At 43.3% G+C, this 17,211-nt stretch overlaps 1 protein-coding gene across 1 annotated transcript; it reads right to left on the bottom strand.

The window, feature by feature from the left end:
- Positions 1-4,480: 4,480 nt before the first annotated feature.
- Positions 4,481-13,119, bottom strand: LOC118078237 (vomeronasal type-2 receptor 26-like). Its single transcript, XM_060281306.1, has 6 exons — positions 13,025-13,119; positions 12,442-12,733; positions 10,883-11,014; positions 6,930-7,157; positions 5,819-5,959; positions 4,481-5,380 (listed from the first exon to the last, which is right to left on the bottom strand). Exons 1-6 carry the CDS (start codon positions 13,117-13,119, stop codon positions 4,481-4,483), a joined length of 1,788 nt encoding a protein of 595 aa, XP_060137289.1.
- Between the last annotated feature and the right edge of the window lie 4,092 nt (positions 13,120-17,211).

Here is a 17,211-nt window from a genome sequence, read left to right as displayed (position 1 = left end):
TCAACAGTGCCGCTATGACTTTTGGCACTCTGGATTTTGCCATTTCAGTATGCCACTTCCACGACAAGGGACTCCAGACTATCTGAAGGAGTGTGTTTGCTCTAATTCATGTTGATCCAAATTCTATTTATATCTACGGCTGCATTCCCCCAAAACCATGATTTTATTCTTGAGGTACCGTGTTTCCCCTTTTTTAAGCCGTAGTCATAAAGTAAGCCATGGCAGGATTTTTGAGATTTTTAAAATATAAGACATACCCCGAAAATAAGACATGCAGCAGCGAAGGTGGGAATGGGGCCGAGGACGCCTCTGGCCAAAGGTTTAGGGGGGTGTGTGTGTCGGGAAGTTCCATTTGGTGGGGGGGGGGAGTTGGAGGGAGGGAGACACCGCTGACCGGTCTCGTTGCCTCTTTTTTCTTTTCACGTTGTTTGTTCCTGTAAAATGCCCGCAAGCCGGCTAAGCAGGAAAGAAAGGGGAGAGGACTCGCACGTTTTCCCTCCCCGCCGACACCTTTTTCCTCTTTCTCCCCCCCCCCAAGCTTCCTCGATCTGGTGCAGGGTGCCGACCCGGCAGGCCGCTTCCTTGATCCGGCGGTCTGCCGGGTCGGCGCTGATCAGTGCTGCGCGGAGCACAGGATCAAGGAGCCAGTCTGCAGAGTCAGCGCCCAGCAACGCCGTGCTGGATTGAGGAGGCGATGCTCTGTGCGGCGCTGCTGGGCACTGACTCTGCAGACCGGCTCCTCGATCGGGTGCTCCGCGCAGCACTGATCAGTGCCGACCCGGCAGGCCACTTCCTTGATCCGGCGGCCTGCCGAGTCGGCGCCCAGCTGCCGATCCGAGTAAGCCCCGCTGCCGCCGCCAGTCCCCGAGCTGCGCTCCAGCTGGGGGAATGGCGGGGAAGGCAGGCAGGCGGCAAGCAGCGCCCTCTGAGCTTCGGCTCCGGGACTGTTGTTGCCTGCCTGCCTGCCTTCCCCGAGGAAGCCCCGCTGCTGCCGCCAGTCCCCCGAGCTGCGCTTCGGCTCAGGGGACTGCCACGCGCCTGACATCACCGGGGCCGGAATCTGCTCCCCGCTGCCTCTGGTTTCAGCCCCCGCGCGCCTTCTCCTGGGGAGCCTCGGTGTGGCGCTTCACAGGCGGCCCCCGCGGGAAGTCTGCAGCTACGGCGGGGACCTGACCTGGCAGCAGAGGTGGCGGAGGTGGCCCTCCCGGGCCATTTGCACGCGTATTGGGAGCGCATTGATTCCTGCAGGTTGCACGCACACGCCCTGCCTGCTCTCCCTGCAGCCCAGAACTGGCGGCTGCTGCAGCGCAGAGCGCACAGCTGCACCGGGCAGAGCACCCGAGCCAGTGGCCGGGCCTCTGCCTGGCCCGGCTGAGGAGGCCTGCCACCCCGCAGCCCAGAACTGATGGCTGCTGCAGTGCAGAGCGCTCGGAGAGCCCAGCAGCGCTGCAGAAGCAGAGAGCCTGCGAAGAGGGAGGAGGAGGAGTAAGAGGAGGAGGAGGACTCTGTGCTGCTTGGCGGAGGCACTTTAGCAGCATGGTCATAGACACCCCGGGGTAGGGGCCCTTCCTGGCAGGGTGGCTGCGGCCCCTCAGCACAAGCCGAGACCCAGCGCCGACGGGGTGCCCCCTCCTCAGCCCAGCCTGCTCCATCTGAACGCAGGGAGGGAAGGAAGGCATGGGTGTGTGTGTGTGTGTGTGCGCGCACGCACGCACGCACGCACGGTCTAGCCTGCTACAAGTTCTGAGGGACAGTGAACCGGCCCCCCACATTAAAAGTTTGCTGACCCCTGTCCTGGACAGTGTTGCATGCTCTCCACCTGCTCTGGCTTCCCATATATTACCAAGCTAAGTTCAAGTTCAAAGCCCGGAACAACTGTAAGGTACTGTAATAAAAACAGTAAGGATAATAAAAAAGACATCCCCTGAAAATAAGACACCGTGTGTTTTTTTGAGGAAAAAAAGTTATAAGACGGTGTCTTAAAAAAGGGGAAACACGGTAGTTTACTGAGAGGTTTCCTGTTTGCGTGTCAAGACCCTTAAGCCAACCCCCATTAGAATAAAGAAATTCACACTGATGCATAATTTTGGTTTAAGGTTAACGGGCAAAATTTAGGCCACAACTTTATTGATTAAAGCAAATGTGAGCGGTATCGGCTTAGGCATTGGCAAAATACTATTTTGGACTCCTGCCCCCTTTGCAGGAAGTCAGTAAGGATAAACCACCAAAAGAAGAAGAAGCTTTTTTTGGGGGGGAACCCTCCTGCATCTTTCCCTGTGTTCCCAGAGGCCTGCCATGGCCCTAGCCCCTCAACTGGACTTCAGACAGGATCCAGGCCCCAGATTCCTTTAACGGAATACCCTTGGACAATGGAGGGGCAGGTGATGGCTGACCTCCCCTCCCCCACTCATCAATAAGCCAATGCCTAACCGCCAAACCTTACAAAGTTGTGGCGACTGATAAGAGGTAGGCGAAAATCAAAAGGCTAGTGCAAATCTGCCAAATGGAAAAATTCCTACCTGGTCCCCGTCCCAAGACAGATGACCACTGAAGTCCAAAGCAAGGCCAGAGGAGACCTAAATTAAAGGGAGGGTGGGTGGGTATTCGGCAGCGCGAAGCAGGTGCTTGGCACACGTCGCATGCCGCTTTTATACCCCCCCCCCATGATCACCCCACTCAAAATGATTGGCCAATAAGCCTGGGGTGATCGTGGGGTGAGGGTATTACTCCGCCCACGGCGGGGGGGGGGGACTGGGTTGAAGGCCTGCCCGCAACCGGGACCATCTTTTAAGATGATCCCACTTACAGTACAAACTAAAAGCTGTCAATAGATTTTTAAGATCAAGGTGAGAGAGCAAAAGGAGCCCTTTGTCCTCTGCATTCACCAGACAAAGCACTCTTCTGCTTGTAATTGCTTGTAATTGCTGGAGAAGGGGAGTAAACATATGCTAAGTGATGAATCATATTACTAAAAATAATTGAACACATAGGGGCCAAAATACACTCCTTTGGTTGTTTTAAAGACCTCAGACAAGCCACTATTAAGAACAACTCTGACCCTCGTTTCTGTGTCATAGTACCATTCTTGAATCAGTAGGAGAGGTCTGTGGTCAGTGTTAGCATTTAGAAGTTTCTCCCACAATCCGCTATGAATAATAGAATCAAAAGAAGCAGAGAGATCAATAAAGGCAGCAAAAACATCGTTCTTATTGTTTTGGTGAATTTTCTAATGATGTGATTCAACATAAAACAGAGCTTTCCAAACTTTTCATGTTGGTGGCACACTTTATAGACATGCATCACTTTTTGGCACAGTAGTTTAATTTTACTACCAAACTTGAGGTTAAACTAACCCCTTTCCAGCCACGGGAGGCGTGTGTGTGGTCGTGGTGATCAGCCTAAAAGTTAAGCCAGGTTACTAAGGGTTAAATAAAATAGAACTGTTAGAACCCAAGGGGGTGGGCTCTGGCAGAGTATAAAAACCCCACCCCTGGAGTTGGTGGTCAGTTAGTTGAGGTAGTTGGTTGGAGTTAGTCGGTTGGTTATTAGTAGAGAGAGAGCTGGTTTTAAATATTGAGGTGAAACATAGATGGTGTGGGTTATTAATCAGTCAGGATAGAGAGTTTGTGTGCTTATTTACGAATTAGTTGTCTTTAGCGGTAAAAGGCCAGTAATAGTTAAAAATTAGAAGTAATAGGCCGATATAGGAAACATCTGTAATTTGGAACATTCTAAGACTAATACTGAAACCATTACGCTTATGTACGAACAATAAAGCAACATATTTTTACTTTCACACTATCCTGGTCTGAAGTGCTTATTAAGTGACAGCAGATATTTATTTTGTTGTTGGCGCAGTCATCAATAGACCGTAAAGCGTCCGGGGGTGCTGCGCAGGTCAGGGTGACCGTGACAGTGGTGTTCACACGACACACCTACACAGTGTAGCTGACACACTAACATGTCGTGACACACAATTTGGAAAGCTCTGGCATAAAACATTGGTTGAGGGTACTGAATCCCTCTCTAAACCCCGCTTGTTCTTCATACAATATATTATTTGTGTGGAGCCTGTCTGATAATATAATCATAGAACCATAGAGTTGCAGAGTTGGAAGGGACCCCAAGGGTAATCTAGTCCAACCCCTGCAATGCAGGAATTTCAACTATAGCATCCATGACTTCAAACCTCTGCTTAAAAACCTCCAATAAATAGTCCACAACCTCACGAGGGTGACCGTTCCATTGACGAACAGTTTCTATTTACATAGAAAAGTTGAGGTTGGTGAACATTTTATCCTTATCAGAATAACCTTGAATTAAAATACAATAAATGGGTCTCATAACACCAAAAACAAACAAAAAATGCTGAAACAATTTAGTTTCTTTACAATGTCCCCAATTTGCTGTATTATACTCTCATTTGTGATCCTGTATAGAATCCCAAGAAGATGAATGAAATCACAAAATCGTCGGCAATTTATATAATTTTTCGTATTAGTTGTTCTCTAGTATTCAACTCAGGCCTCATTAGAATAATGTAACATTTGGGGAAAAATATGCAAGCCAGTAATCCAGCACTGGAGGTCAAGATGGAGAAGATCTCAACAGCCACCACATATTTTCCTCTGGTGCTCATGTATGTTGGAACAAAGGTCAACCAAACACTGCAAAAGACCAACATGCTGAAGGTGATGAACTTGGCTTCATTGAAACTGTCAGGCAATCTCCTGGCTAAGAAGGCCACAATGAAGCTGACAGTGGCCAGGAAGCCCATGTAGCTCAAAACACAATAAAGCATGGTGGGTGATCCTTCACTACAGAGCACAACTATTTCATCAGTAAATGAGTTCATGTCCACATCTGGGAATGGAGGAGAGATTGCAAGCCAAAAAACACAGATCCCCGCTTGAATATTGGAGCAAGAAAGGACAATGGAATAGCCTAATCCTTTCCCCATCCATTTTATCATTCTGGATCCTGGTTTGGTGGCCATGAATGCCAAAACCACAGAAATAGTTTTGGCCAAGATGCAAGAGAGGGACATAGTGAAGACAATGGCAAAAGCAATTTGTCGGAGAAGGCAAGTCACTTCGTTAGGTTTTCCAATAAACATCAAGGAGCAGAGGAAACAGAATAGGAGGGAGATAAGGAGAATGTAGGTGAGGCTTCTGTTGTTGGCTTTGACTATGGCTGTATCCCGGTGCTTAATGAAGATGCCCAGCACCAGAACTGTGATCAGAGAGGAGAAAAGTGCAGATAAAGTTAAAAAAATGCCCAAAGTGTCATAAAAAGCTAGGAAATTTGGTATCTTAGGAATGCATTGATCTTGGCCTTTGTTTGGATATTGATCTCCTGGGCAAGTGACACACGTTTCCATCTCTGAAAAAACAACAAGCAAGACATGACCCTTTAAAAAGATGGGGGGGGGGGAATCTTAGCAAAATACACCACATAAACTTTTGAAATTGGCTGACAATGTTGCTTCAAAAAGTAATAGCAGAGATCAAACCTGGAATTCTCCATAAGAATATTTGGGTCGCAGTGGCTTTAACTCCCTCATCTGAATAGTAATGTATATTTGAGTGGAAAGTGAGACGATTACAACCGTAGCCATTTATATTGAAGCCATCTAGCAACTTCCTATCTTCACCTGAAATAGTCCTGTTCCAAATGAAGAGACTTCCTATCCTGATATGACCATTCCCCCAGCTTTCAAGCTCATCTTTCATTTTTCATGAATATACAGCTCTGCATTTATTCCTCTCATATGCTTCCTCTAAATAATTTTGCTTTAAAAAAGAATCCGGACGTTAACATAAAATGTCCTACCCTCTCCATTTGAGAACATCCCGTTAGGACATGGAACACAATTATAGCAGCAAAACTTCTCTCCCTCCTTCTTTTTCTTCCCATATCCAGGTTGGCACATTTCATTACACATCGAAAGTGGTGGCACCTATCAAAAATGACAGAATTTCTTAATTTTTTTTTTTAAAAAAATAATATTTGGAGAATTCATTTTGCATCAGACTTTTACCAGTAAACAAGATGGTCAGTGATATAACATCTAAGATCCAGAAGTCCACAATTGATACCTTCAGTGGAGGAACACATGCTATATTGAGCATTATACACACTGAAGATGAATAGAATGTTATATTGTTGTAAAAGTCATTTACTGTATTTTCCCACACAGCACGATGCTGCTGTGAATTTTAAATTTAATACTTTTACAGTGGTACCTCACTAGACAAATGCCCTGCTAGACGAATTTTCCGCTAGACAAATGGGTTTTGCGATCGGAGGTTGCCTCGCAAGACGAATTCGTTTTGTGAAAAATTTGTCTAGCGAATCACGGTTCCCCATAGGAATGCATTGAAATTCAATTAATGTGTTCCTATGGGCAATAATAATAATAATAATAATAATAATAATTCAATGCATTCCTATGGGATTCGCAAGATGAATTTTTCACAAAACGAATTGACTCACAGAACGAATTAAATTCGTCTTGCGAGGCACCACTGTATATTTATTTGTGGTATTATATAAAATTTATATGCCACTTGATTGCAAAAAACCTCAAAGTGGTTTACAAGAAAATTAAACAATAAAATAAAAAATTGCAACTGTCGTTTAAAACATACAGAAATTAAAATACTAAAACATTATTGTGTTGTGTGAATACTGGCCTGTGCTTTCTGTACTTCTATTCCCACTCCCCATTTCATTAAATAGACATGGATCCTGATGTTTGAGAGACTCTACATCAGGCATCCCCAAACTGTGGCCCTCCAAATGTTTTGGCCTACAACTCCCATGATCCCTAGCTAACAGGACCAGTGGTCGGGAAAGATGAGAATTGTAGTCCAAAACATCTGGAGTGCCGAAGTTTGGGGGTGCCTGCTCTACATTTACTTTCCCACCTGAGTCAAATCTCTGTGCCATTTGATTTTGTCTTCATTAATGGTGAGCTCTTTGCCAGGAGAAGCCTGAGGATCCAGTCTTCCCACTTTGACCCTGAGATAGGATGTATTTGGGAAAGAGACCATGTTTGTAATATCAAACCCAGCTGCTAACTCTCCATATTCATTAAATGTAATTTCTTCTCCAGCACTGTTGTTGAAAGAAGTTCTGCGAAGGAATGAGTGAAGCTAGATGGAAAGAGAATCAAACAGACTCAAAAAGTGTTGTTATATTCCTATCAAGATGGTTCAATGGTTTGGATTTAAATTGTTTTCATGTAGGACAGAACCACTGTAGTTTTCCATGGACAGAATATGAAGTTTGGTAGCATACCGGTATCTGGAGACACATGATAAAGAATAATAAATTTTTATTTATACCCCACCCTTCCCGGTTCAGAAACCAGGGCTCAAGGCGACTAACAACAAATTTAAAATACTTAATTGTAATACAACATAAAAGCAGCATAAAATACAGTATAAAAACATGAATAACAATAAAATTCAAGTTCAAGAATCAATCTGGGGAAAATCTATCCAATGAACATTAGATAGTCACCAGGGCTAGTTGGCTTCATTAGATCTACTTGGGCCAGCGAGAAGGCCGGGGGAGAATTAGCTGTGGGGTCCCAGAGCAGGTAATCTTCATAAAAGGGGGGAGGGGGAAGAGAATGGGGAGATCCGGCTGAGTTCAAATTAAAGGCCAGACGGAATAGCTCTGTCTTACAGGCCTGGCGGAAGGAGGTTAAATCCTATAGGGCCCTAGTCTCATGGGACAGAGCATTCCACGAGGTTGGAGCCATCACTGAAAAGGCCCTGGCCCTGGTGGAGGATAGTCTGACTTCCTTAGGGCCCGGGACCTTTAAACTATGGTTATTCATGGACCGTTAGGGTGACCAGAGCCGTCTCTGTCCAGAAAACCAGGACGGAAACCGGACTGAAATGGATCTAAAGCCGATGTTTCCTCCAGAAACTTACCAAGCTGTTCAGCAACTGCTCTCTCAATTACCTTACCCAGATACGGAAGATTCAAAACTGGGCAGTAATTGGATAGATCTGAAGGATCTAATGAAGTTTTCTTTAAGAGCGGACACACCGGGGCTTCCTTCAGCTCCCTCAGGAATGTCCCCGTGCCAAGGGACAAATTGATAATTTCAACCAGGGGGATCCGTGTGACGTCTGGACATGCCCTAATCAGCCATGATGGGCACGGATCAAGGAGGCAAGTAGTGGGCCTGCCAGCTCGGAGGAATCTATCCACATCAGCAGGGAGTATCTGATCAAAATGGTCCAACACTGGACCCGAAGACAGTCGAGGGGCCTCCGGTTCTATTATTGTATCTGAATTTGCAGGGAGGTCACGGTGGAGCAACAGGAGCAATATCAAGTATCAATGCAAGATTTAAAAGATTAAGATCCTGCAAAGAGAACTCCCAAAGTGATATGGAGAGGAGAATTAAATCTGGTTAAGTAGGAACATGAGCAAGAGAAGAAATGGGTGCTCATATTCTGTAGAGATTTAGTGGTCAATGACATACCGGCAAAGGGCATGTGAAATCACTGACTCCACTAGTGTTTATCTGGTTAAAGCATTAGGAAGGGTCATGACAATCAAGCTTTGCAAGTGAGGGTACATTATCCACATTGACATTGACTTTTGAATTTTGTCAGTGCTAAGTCATCTCCAGACTTTCAGTATTCTTATGTTTTGTCCTTGGACTGTATCTACATCTTCCCTCATAAGTTGCTCAACCAGGCTTTATGTTTATGGATTTTCCCTTTGAGTAGACTTTGAACAGCTAAATGTAGTTTTTCTGAAACAGGACACCAATCTTATTGTGCACGATATTTTCTGTGCCCAAGAAGCTAGTTTTTCTTTATGTTTCGATACCATTCAATGCAATTTTCAATGAAGAAGGGAGTCTGAACCTTTCAAGACTGCACTGGTTTTCTTCAAAGTTGAAAAAAAATGTTTTTAGTATACAAGAGCCAAGACCATTAAAATAAATATACATGGTTTTTATTAAGAAACTTAAAATATCAATTATCCGAGTTATTTTGTTGTTTCTTGGAATTTCCAGGCAACACTGGTTACTATCTGCTAGTATTGGTATAATGAGGCCCCAAGCATATTTGGGGGAATAACAAGACAAAGAGGCTTCTCTAGGATGAACAAGGACACAACCAAAGCTGCCAAGTACCCCGTTTTCCCCAGGAAACCCCTGTTTTTTCTTACCTTTCCCCGGCAGTCCCCCGTATCACTTCGTCTCCCATTATTCTCCCTTATATTCTCCTGCCAGCGGCCATTTTTTTCCTCTGATTTGCCCATCTATGGGCACCAAAAATGGCCGCCGGCGGCTTCGAAAGTCACGTCTACGCATGTCCGGAAGTGCGTAGATGCGACTTCTGGTGTCGGCCATTTTTGTGCCCATAGATGGGCAGAGCGACACCGGAAGTTGCGTCTATGCACTTCTGGACATGCGTAGATGTGACTTTCAAAGCCGGCGGCCATAGATGGGCAAAGCGACACCTGAAGTTGCGTCTATGCAACTTCCGATGTCACGCGGCTGCCGGTCCCAGATTCTGCAGTCCGGGACTTGGCAGGTATGCACAACTTTTTGGTAAGACCTGCACAGAACTTTTGGCTTGGCGTATATCAAGGATCGATTCATTGCCTAGCCTGCCTGCTATGAGATGTGTCAACCACATCCTCCCACCCATGTGCTGTGGGAGCTTCTGGGTGCAATGGACCTTTGACAGTAACGTTCTCAGAGCAACTAAGGCCACTTCTTCAAACCTCCCCATTGGGTCATAAAAAGGGGGTTCCAGATAAACCCATGTTTAAATCTTACTGCATTAAGCATCCCTGTTGTTATGCTGGATTACATTAATTCTAGAGCTGCCATACTGAGTCTAAAAATGTTTGTCAGAGGGTGTTTCTAGAATGCTGTCAGTTTGCAGGTGAAATACAATCACTTATTGCTAATTAAAGTGGATTTGGACTCTTATGCAAAAAACCTGCTTCCTTTCCCCCAAATACTTTGAGCAAACAAATTTAGATGAATGCTAAATGCAGAAGTCATCTGGAAGTGACATCTGAGGATGCAGGCTTCCATGGAAAGAAGATACTTTGTAACAGCAAATATTACCTGCCAGGGCTCCACATACTGAAGAGAGAGTCGGTCCTCAACTGCCAATGTTTTCAGGTTTGCTCTATATGAGTATGTGATATGTAAAGCATGCGCCAGAGCATAGACAGCATTGTAGATACTGTAGCTGTGGCCAGTCATGCTCATTTCAAAACGTGATGGGTGAATACTATCCAGTATCTCATCTCCAGTACACGAGCCATAGAGTACACGAGCCATAGACGCAGTAGAGTTTGAAAGTGAACAACCAAATCCATGTTCCCAGAAATCATTGATAAAGCCGTCTCCACTTGCCCAAGAAGGATTTACATTGTTAAGGAAGTCTGGGAAGTCTTGCAACTCTGCTGAGTGAATTGTGAAGGAGATAGCACCGTGGAACTTCCATATATCAAATTCAAAAATCTCATGAAAGTTATGAATTGTGAAATCAATTTGGGCTGTTGTAATCCATACCTTTGCTGTGGATAAAGTTTCTTTGCATTGCGGAAATATTTGTTGAATTATTTTTGTTGCTGCTAAACTTCCCCCCAACCATGAGATAGCTTGACTTTCTCCATGTATAATAACTGCCTTGGCTTTGCTCACTGTGAAGGATGGTAAAAGTATTCGTGCATGATCAAGCATTTCCTTTATGTTAGAGGAGAAATGTATATTTGTTATAATTCTTTCTGTGAACGCTGAACAGATTCCATTCTGGAAAAGCATTGGCTCTATGGTCTGCAAGAAACGTTCTCCACCTTCATCCTCTGTAGCAATGAGACCTACCCATGACCATTTGAAATGAAGAAGTAACTGGATGATTCCCTCATACTGAAGACCTTCATTGGGAACCATGTGGTAAAAGGAAGGGAATTTGAATTGATCACTGACTGCTAGTTCAAATGAGCCATATGTAATCTAAAAGAAAAAGACATGCATTTTAGTGCTGCCAGGAGATTAAGATAATCTCAATTCATGTATGTCCCTTTAAGTAAATTTCAAGGCAGAACCACAGATGAACAGTGCCTCTGGGATCCATCTTCTGGAGATGGTCCAGGAGGATACCATGCTTGAAGGTATTGAATGTTGATGAGAGATCAAGCAGAAGCAGTAGGGTCACAACGCCCCCTGTCCCAATAAACACAATTCATCTAGTCCCTTCCCCAACCCAGAATGGAACTCAAATTGGAAGGAGTCTTCATCATTACTTCCATCCAAAAATGCTCGAACCTTTATTCCCATGGCCCTCCCAGTTGTCTTGTCCCCAAATGATGTGGTAGTTGTTAAATGACACATAGTTCTATTTCTCCATAATATCTGGATCTCAAGTGGCTGTGCAGGTGCAGTTCAAGCTTTTGCTTTCAACATTTAAAGCCCTAACCAATTTAAGACCAGCATATCTAAGTGACTGCTTCACTCAATAGATCCCCACCTAGTAAACTGTAGCCCTCACATGGGACACTTCTGAGCGGGTCGTATGTCCCAGAGATGTACACAACCTATACTAGAAACCCAGCTTTAGTGTTGGAGCTCTCTGGCATCAGTTAAAAGCCAAAGTTACACTGGTGCTTCACATGCTGACATTTAGGCACCTTGTGAGTACATTTTGTCTTAGGATGGCTTTTTGGGAGGTTTAACTCAATAATTTGTCTATAATAATAATATAATAATAATAGTTGATTATTGGGTTCCCTTCCAACTCTATGATTCTATTTATGGAAGATTAATAGCTGATGAAAACGTTTCATTCTTTTTAGAGTTTCTATGGATGGTTTTTTCAGATGAATTGAGTTTATTATTCATATTATTTATTTACAGCTTGTATTTCTGTGTGCTGGGTTTTGTTGTTGTTGTTGCTGCTGCTTTTACTGTGTACACCACTTAAATAGTTTTGTGCTGTGAAGTGGAATATACATCTTGTTTAATTTAAAAAGTGCTATCATTTATTCAATAACCGCTAAAGTTCAATATTCTCATTTATATAGGATTTCATTTATAAAGTCCTATATCTCCCATGTGTATTTCCTTTCGGGACAATGTTTCCAACCTTTCACATGCTCTCTCTCTCACAAGCAAGTACATATGGTTCAAATTTCCTAGATATTAACTGCTATCATCTTTGGAAAAATTCTTCTGTACACATATCAAACACACATTATTTGGAACCCTCCCCCTCTTGTGCCCATTTTATAACCCCAATGCAATGACAGCTATTTTTATTATTTTTTCACCAGCCACTATACCACTCAATTTCCCGGAATCATCAAATCTTTCTCAGAAGAGACAGCAATGAATGATAGCAAAGGCTAAGGGAAATCCCCATTGCTCCCATACTCTGATCCTACCTGTGGAATCTTATAGAGACCCAAGATATCTGCCATGCATGAGGAGGTATCAGAGCTGAGTCCCCCAATGACTCCTATTACATTTTCTTGGATGCCACATTTGTAGTTGGGGATGAAATGATGTGATTTAAAGAGCAGATCTAGAACTGTCCGGTACGTCAACCTTGAATGGGAGTAGCTGTCATAGATACGGAACCCAAGAGTGATATTGGGTAAGATCTTGGGATTCTTGTTGATCTCTTCAATCGCAAACACCATGGCAAGTATGTGCTGGTAGAACTTGGTCACCACACTGTAAATAAGGTGAGTTGCTATTTCATTCGAGAATTAAAGAGCACCCCAAATCATTTTATCACTCTCAGAGATTCATCCCCCCCAAGTATAAGGAGAGGGCACAACCAGTGTAGCTAGTCCTATTGGAAAGGAGGAAAGTATATATACATTCTGTATATGCATTATAAAATTGGCCGTTCTTGGATCCCTTTTAAATCCCGGTGTGTGTGTGTGTGTGTGTGTGTGTGTGTGTGTGTATCAGAATATAGACATCATGCTGTTGTTTATATAGAACTGATCAACCTTTTACTGAATTTCACTTTCTTCTCCATCAATATTTGTATCCCGTCTGTTATCTATTGCTAATGCAGTTTCAGTTATATACAGCCATTTTTCCTCCGGCATACAGTATGCTACTTTTCTTTTTGTAAAAAAAAAAAAAGCCACTGGTGCTTCTGAGAGCTATAGAAATGTGTCAACTCCATACACCACTAGATATCAGCTTATCTCTTAGATACCAGAGTCTAAGTTTTTATAGCTTGAAACGTGTTGGATTTCTTCATGTAGCTCACTGAGTCTGTCCTGCTACTCCATGTTAAATGATCAGCTTTGTTTGTACTTCCTACAGGGACAAATTGATGTTCATTTGGTTTTACTTTGTATGCCAAGAAAGCAAACCTATTTCAATGCACAAAAGACAAGCTGAATTCCTTTGTTTTTTTGGGGGGGGGATCCCCATTGCTGTGTAGACACTGAACTGAAATTCCTACTTGATTTGCGCAGTTATTTTCTACCTTTTAGTACATCACTTTGCCCTTTGGTATTTCCTTGGGAGATGTCAAATAAAATTATTGCATACAATGAAAACAAAGTGTTAATATCTCCACAAAGTCTTGCTTTTCATAGTTGGAATATGGTTTAACTTGTGGTTGTTTAGTCGTTTAGTCATGTCCGACTATTCGTGACCCCATGGACCAGAGCACGCCAGGCCCTCCTGTCTTTCACTGCCTCCCACAGTTTGGTCAGACTCATGTTGGTAGCTTCGAGAACACTAAGGGTTTAATTAGGGTTGCCTTATTTTGAAGAGCAAAAGAGAGGGCACATTTGCCAGCGCCTGGGGAGGAGGGGCTGTGGGAATGGGCACATTCATACAAAAACAAGGATCTGGTCCTTTCCTGCATCATGCAAAACTCTTACAGCATGTATATGTTTTGCACTTGGTTGTCTAGTACTGCTGATGCAACATGAAACATAGCCCACTCCTGCACCCCAGACATTTTGGCAAATTCAAAAAATCCACCTGGACAGAGATTTGACCCCTGAAAAAGAGGACATGTCCTGGAAAAAGAGGGTGTATGGCAACTCTAGTAATGAATGAATTGATTGAATATCCATTCCCATTAAGAATGTTTTCTTTCCATTCTACAGTATATCCTTTCATGATGTTCTCTTAGTGAGGTGAAATAAAAATATATTATGCAATGAAAGCAATGTGTCTATATCTTGCTTTCTAGAGCTTGACACCAATTCTGAGGCTTCTCTCTCTCTCTCTCTCACACACACACACACACACACACACACCGCCCGCCTTTCTTCCACGCCCACCTCATCTTCAAGATAATAGGTGTAGGTAAGAAATACACTGATTTATCTCAGAGTCATCCAATGAGCCAAATACCTAAATGGAGATTTGAACTGAGATCTCACCACTCATAGTCTTCCATGCTAATTGATACAGTTTGCTGACTCATGACCAATTAATTGTTAAATCAACTGACTAATGTTAGCTAGAAGCAATCTTACAAGAAGACAATGCTAAGTTATTATCACCTTCAGAGCACCTAACAGAAAACTTCAATCAAGATTAAACCAATTAATAAAATCAAGAATATTGCTCAGCAGTAAAAGCAGCCAAGTATATTCAGTTACACAGCAATATCAAAAGGGGAGGTATCCTCGGCAAGGGAAAAGAACAAGTCAAACTCAATGGCCTTTCAGAAAAGCTAGTGCATTTCTGCCGCCCAGAGCTGGGCTGGGCAGAAGCAGATCAGGATCTACTGATAAAAATCTGAGTGAATTAAAGCATATCAGAAGGGATTTTATGACTGCAAACCATTTAACAGTGGCCATAACAAAAGTTACCGTCTCTATCCAAAAAGCTTTTAAATTCTAAAGAGCTGCCTCTGTTTTGTCAAAGCAATGCAAGTCTTTTGCAGTCAATTTTGCAAATATAAGGAAGAACTATTAGTAAGTTTAAGACAAGGTCACATAGATATAATTCCTTACACTGGGACTTCCATGAACTTCTGAGAAGGGTATTCTGTGAACAGAACTTTGGGGAAAAAGTAATGGATTAGAGACACTATTCCACCAAGGACAAGATCACCTGGTTCATGCCACACATGGGGAATATGTACAGCATCATTTTTTCTGCACTGAGCACTATGCACTTTGCAAACCATGCGTGGGAGCAGCAGCAAAAGCGCCATCCTGATGAGTAGCTTCCCTTCATGCATGGACCTCCCTGGGTCACTTTGTAACATTCGATCAAACTGAAGGATGCTATTTGAAGCTTGACAATGGAAGCGTGAGGCTGATTCAAATGGCAGAGACTGCTTTTCTCCTCTCCCTAATCTTATATATCTTTGGGGACACTGGGTTGCTTATCATCATTTCACACTTGCTTCTTTATTTCCCCACCACCAACTGCCACCTGAAAAGCCACTACAGCTTTTGCCAGGTGAACTGAAAATATCAATTTTTTATAATTACAGTGAAGATAATCACTTCTGCAATGTTTTTGGAATGCTGAACCCATGTTTCCCCAGACCTCCACGAGTAAACATATTGTCACAACCTAGAATAATTGAGTTGGAAAGTCCCTTGGATGTGATCTAGGCAATATCTCCTACTGATATGAGGAAACTGTAGCTTTCTGGACCACATTTTAATGAAACACAACAATAGCTCTATTGAGGTTGAAAGCGAGGTAGCCATCACACAATTTGAATGAAATAAATGAAAACATAAATAAATTTTGGGTGATCAATCTAGGTTCCACAAAACATGACCCATGTTTTAACAGAAAGAATGTTCTCATAGAGCTGACACTTTCATTAATAACTTTGATTGATTAGAATATGCAAGCATATTCTTGCATGGACTGTTAAATGCCAGAGAGTCAATTTTAAGTTGAAATTTGTTTGTGATCACCTGGACTGTAGCCTGTTATTTGAGGCAAGCAAATCATTTCACCCCTTATTTGGTCCTTACCCACCAGCAAACTGAGTTCAATGAGATGTATATAATAAAGCTGTGGCAACTTCAGGACACACCTGAAAGAAGATTTTAACAAATGACAGTATCATACTCAAGAGTAAGAATTCAGAAGTCTAACAAACCTAGAAATTTCCTGGATGGGAAGGCCACAATGGAGCTCACACTGATGTTTGGGCTCATGTAGTTGAAGATATAATGCTGTATCCATCTCATTTGAGAGACATTAGAGTACTCCTCTGAGGGTGAAATCAAACCACTGTGTTAGCAGCCCAAAAATGACCTCCCTGAGCAGGGCTGTCTCGAGCAGGTCGGGCACCCTGGCGCTGAGGCCCAGAGATCGCTCTGGCGCCCCCGCCCTCGCAGCGTGCAGCACGGCTTCCGCGCAACTTCGCCGTGCAGTGCCCCCCCCTACCGGCCCTGCGCCACCGGGACTGCACCTAGAGCCGGGCCTGTCCCTGAGGTACAAGCATGGTAGTGTCTATGGAGGTCCTGGGCTGCCCAGAAGGCAAGACCCCTGCCTTGGCCTCACTGTTATGGTCCCAAGGAAAGCAGAGCAATACGTTCGGCACCAGCTTGGCTGCAGGAGTCTCTGGAAGGTGGATTACAAGATGCCATCCAACTGTCTTAGGGACTCCACTCTGTTTTTTTAAAAAAATATTTTTATTGCGTTTTCAGAATAGAAAAACAACAGAAAAAGCACTAAAAAGCATCACAAAAAAGGCAAACAATAAAAAGAGAAAAATACAGAATAAAAAGAAAAAACATTCAGCAAATTCTTTAAATATTAACATTGCAAATATGGGCCCCCTCGGGTTCCCTTCCTCTGTGGTTCTTAATCACTTGTCTACTTTAGCAAATTCTCACTCATTTTAATCACCTCGTATAATCTAATTTTACTTCTCCATTTAACATATTCAACTTTTCCACAGTTTATTTACATCCTAATTCTATTCTTAGTATATCACTTTTGCATGTTTTATTAAGTATTGCTTGAAGTCTTTCCAATCTTCCTCCATCGTTTCCTCTCCCCGGTTGCGGATTCTCTCGGTCATCTCAGCCAGTTCCATACACTCCATCATCTTCATCTGCCAGTCATCGATCATTGGTAATGTTTGTAATTTCCAGTTTTTAGCGATCAAAAGTCTCGCTGCCGTCGTAGCATACAGAAAAAAAGACACATTTTTCTTTGGAATCTCTTTCCCTACAATGCCCACTAGA

Source organism: Zootoca vivipara, chromosome 13, assembly GCF_963506605.1.
Source record: "Zootoca vivipara chromosome 13, rZooViv1.1, whole genome shotgun sequence".
In the NCBI taxonomy this organism is placed as follows: Eukaryota; Metazoa; Chordata; class Lepidosauria; order Squamata; family Lacertidae; genus Zootoca; species Zootoca vivipara.
This window is presented reverse-complemented; position numbering and strand designations above follow the sequence as displayed.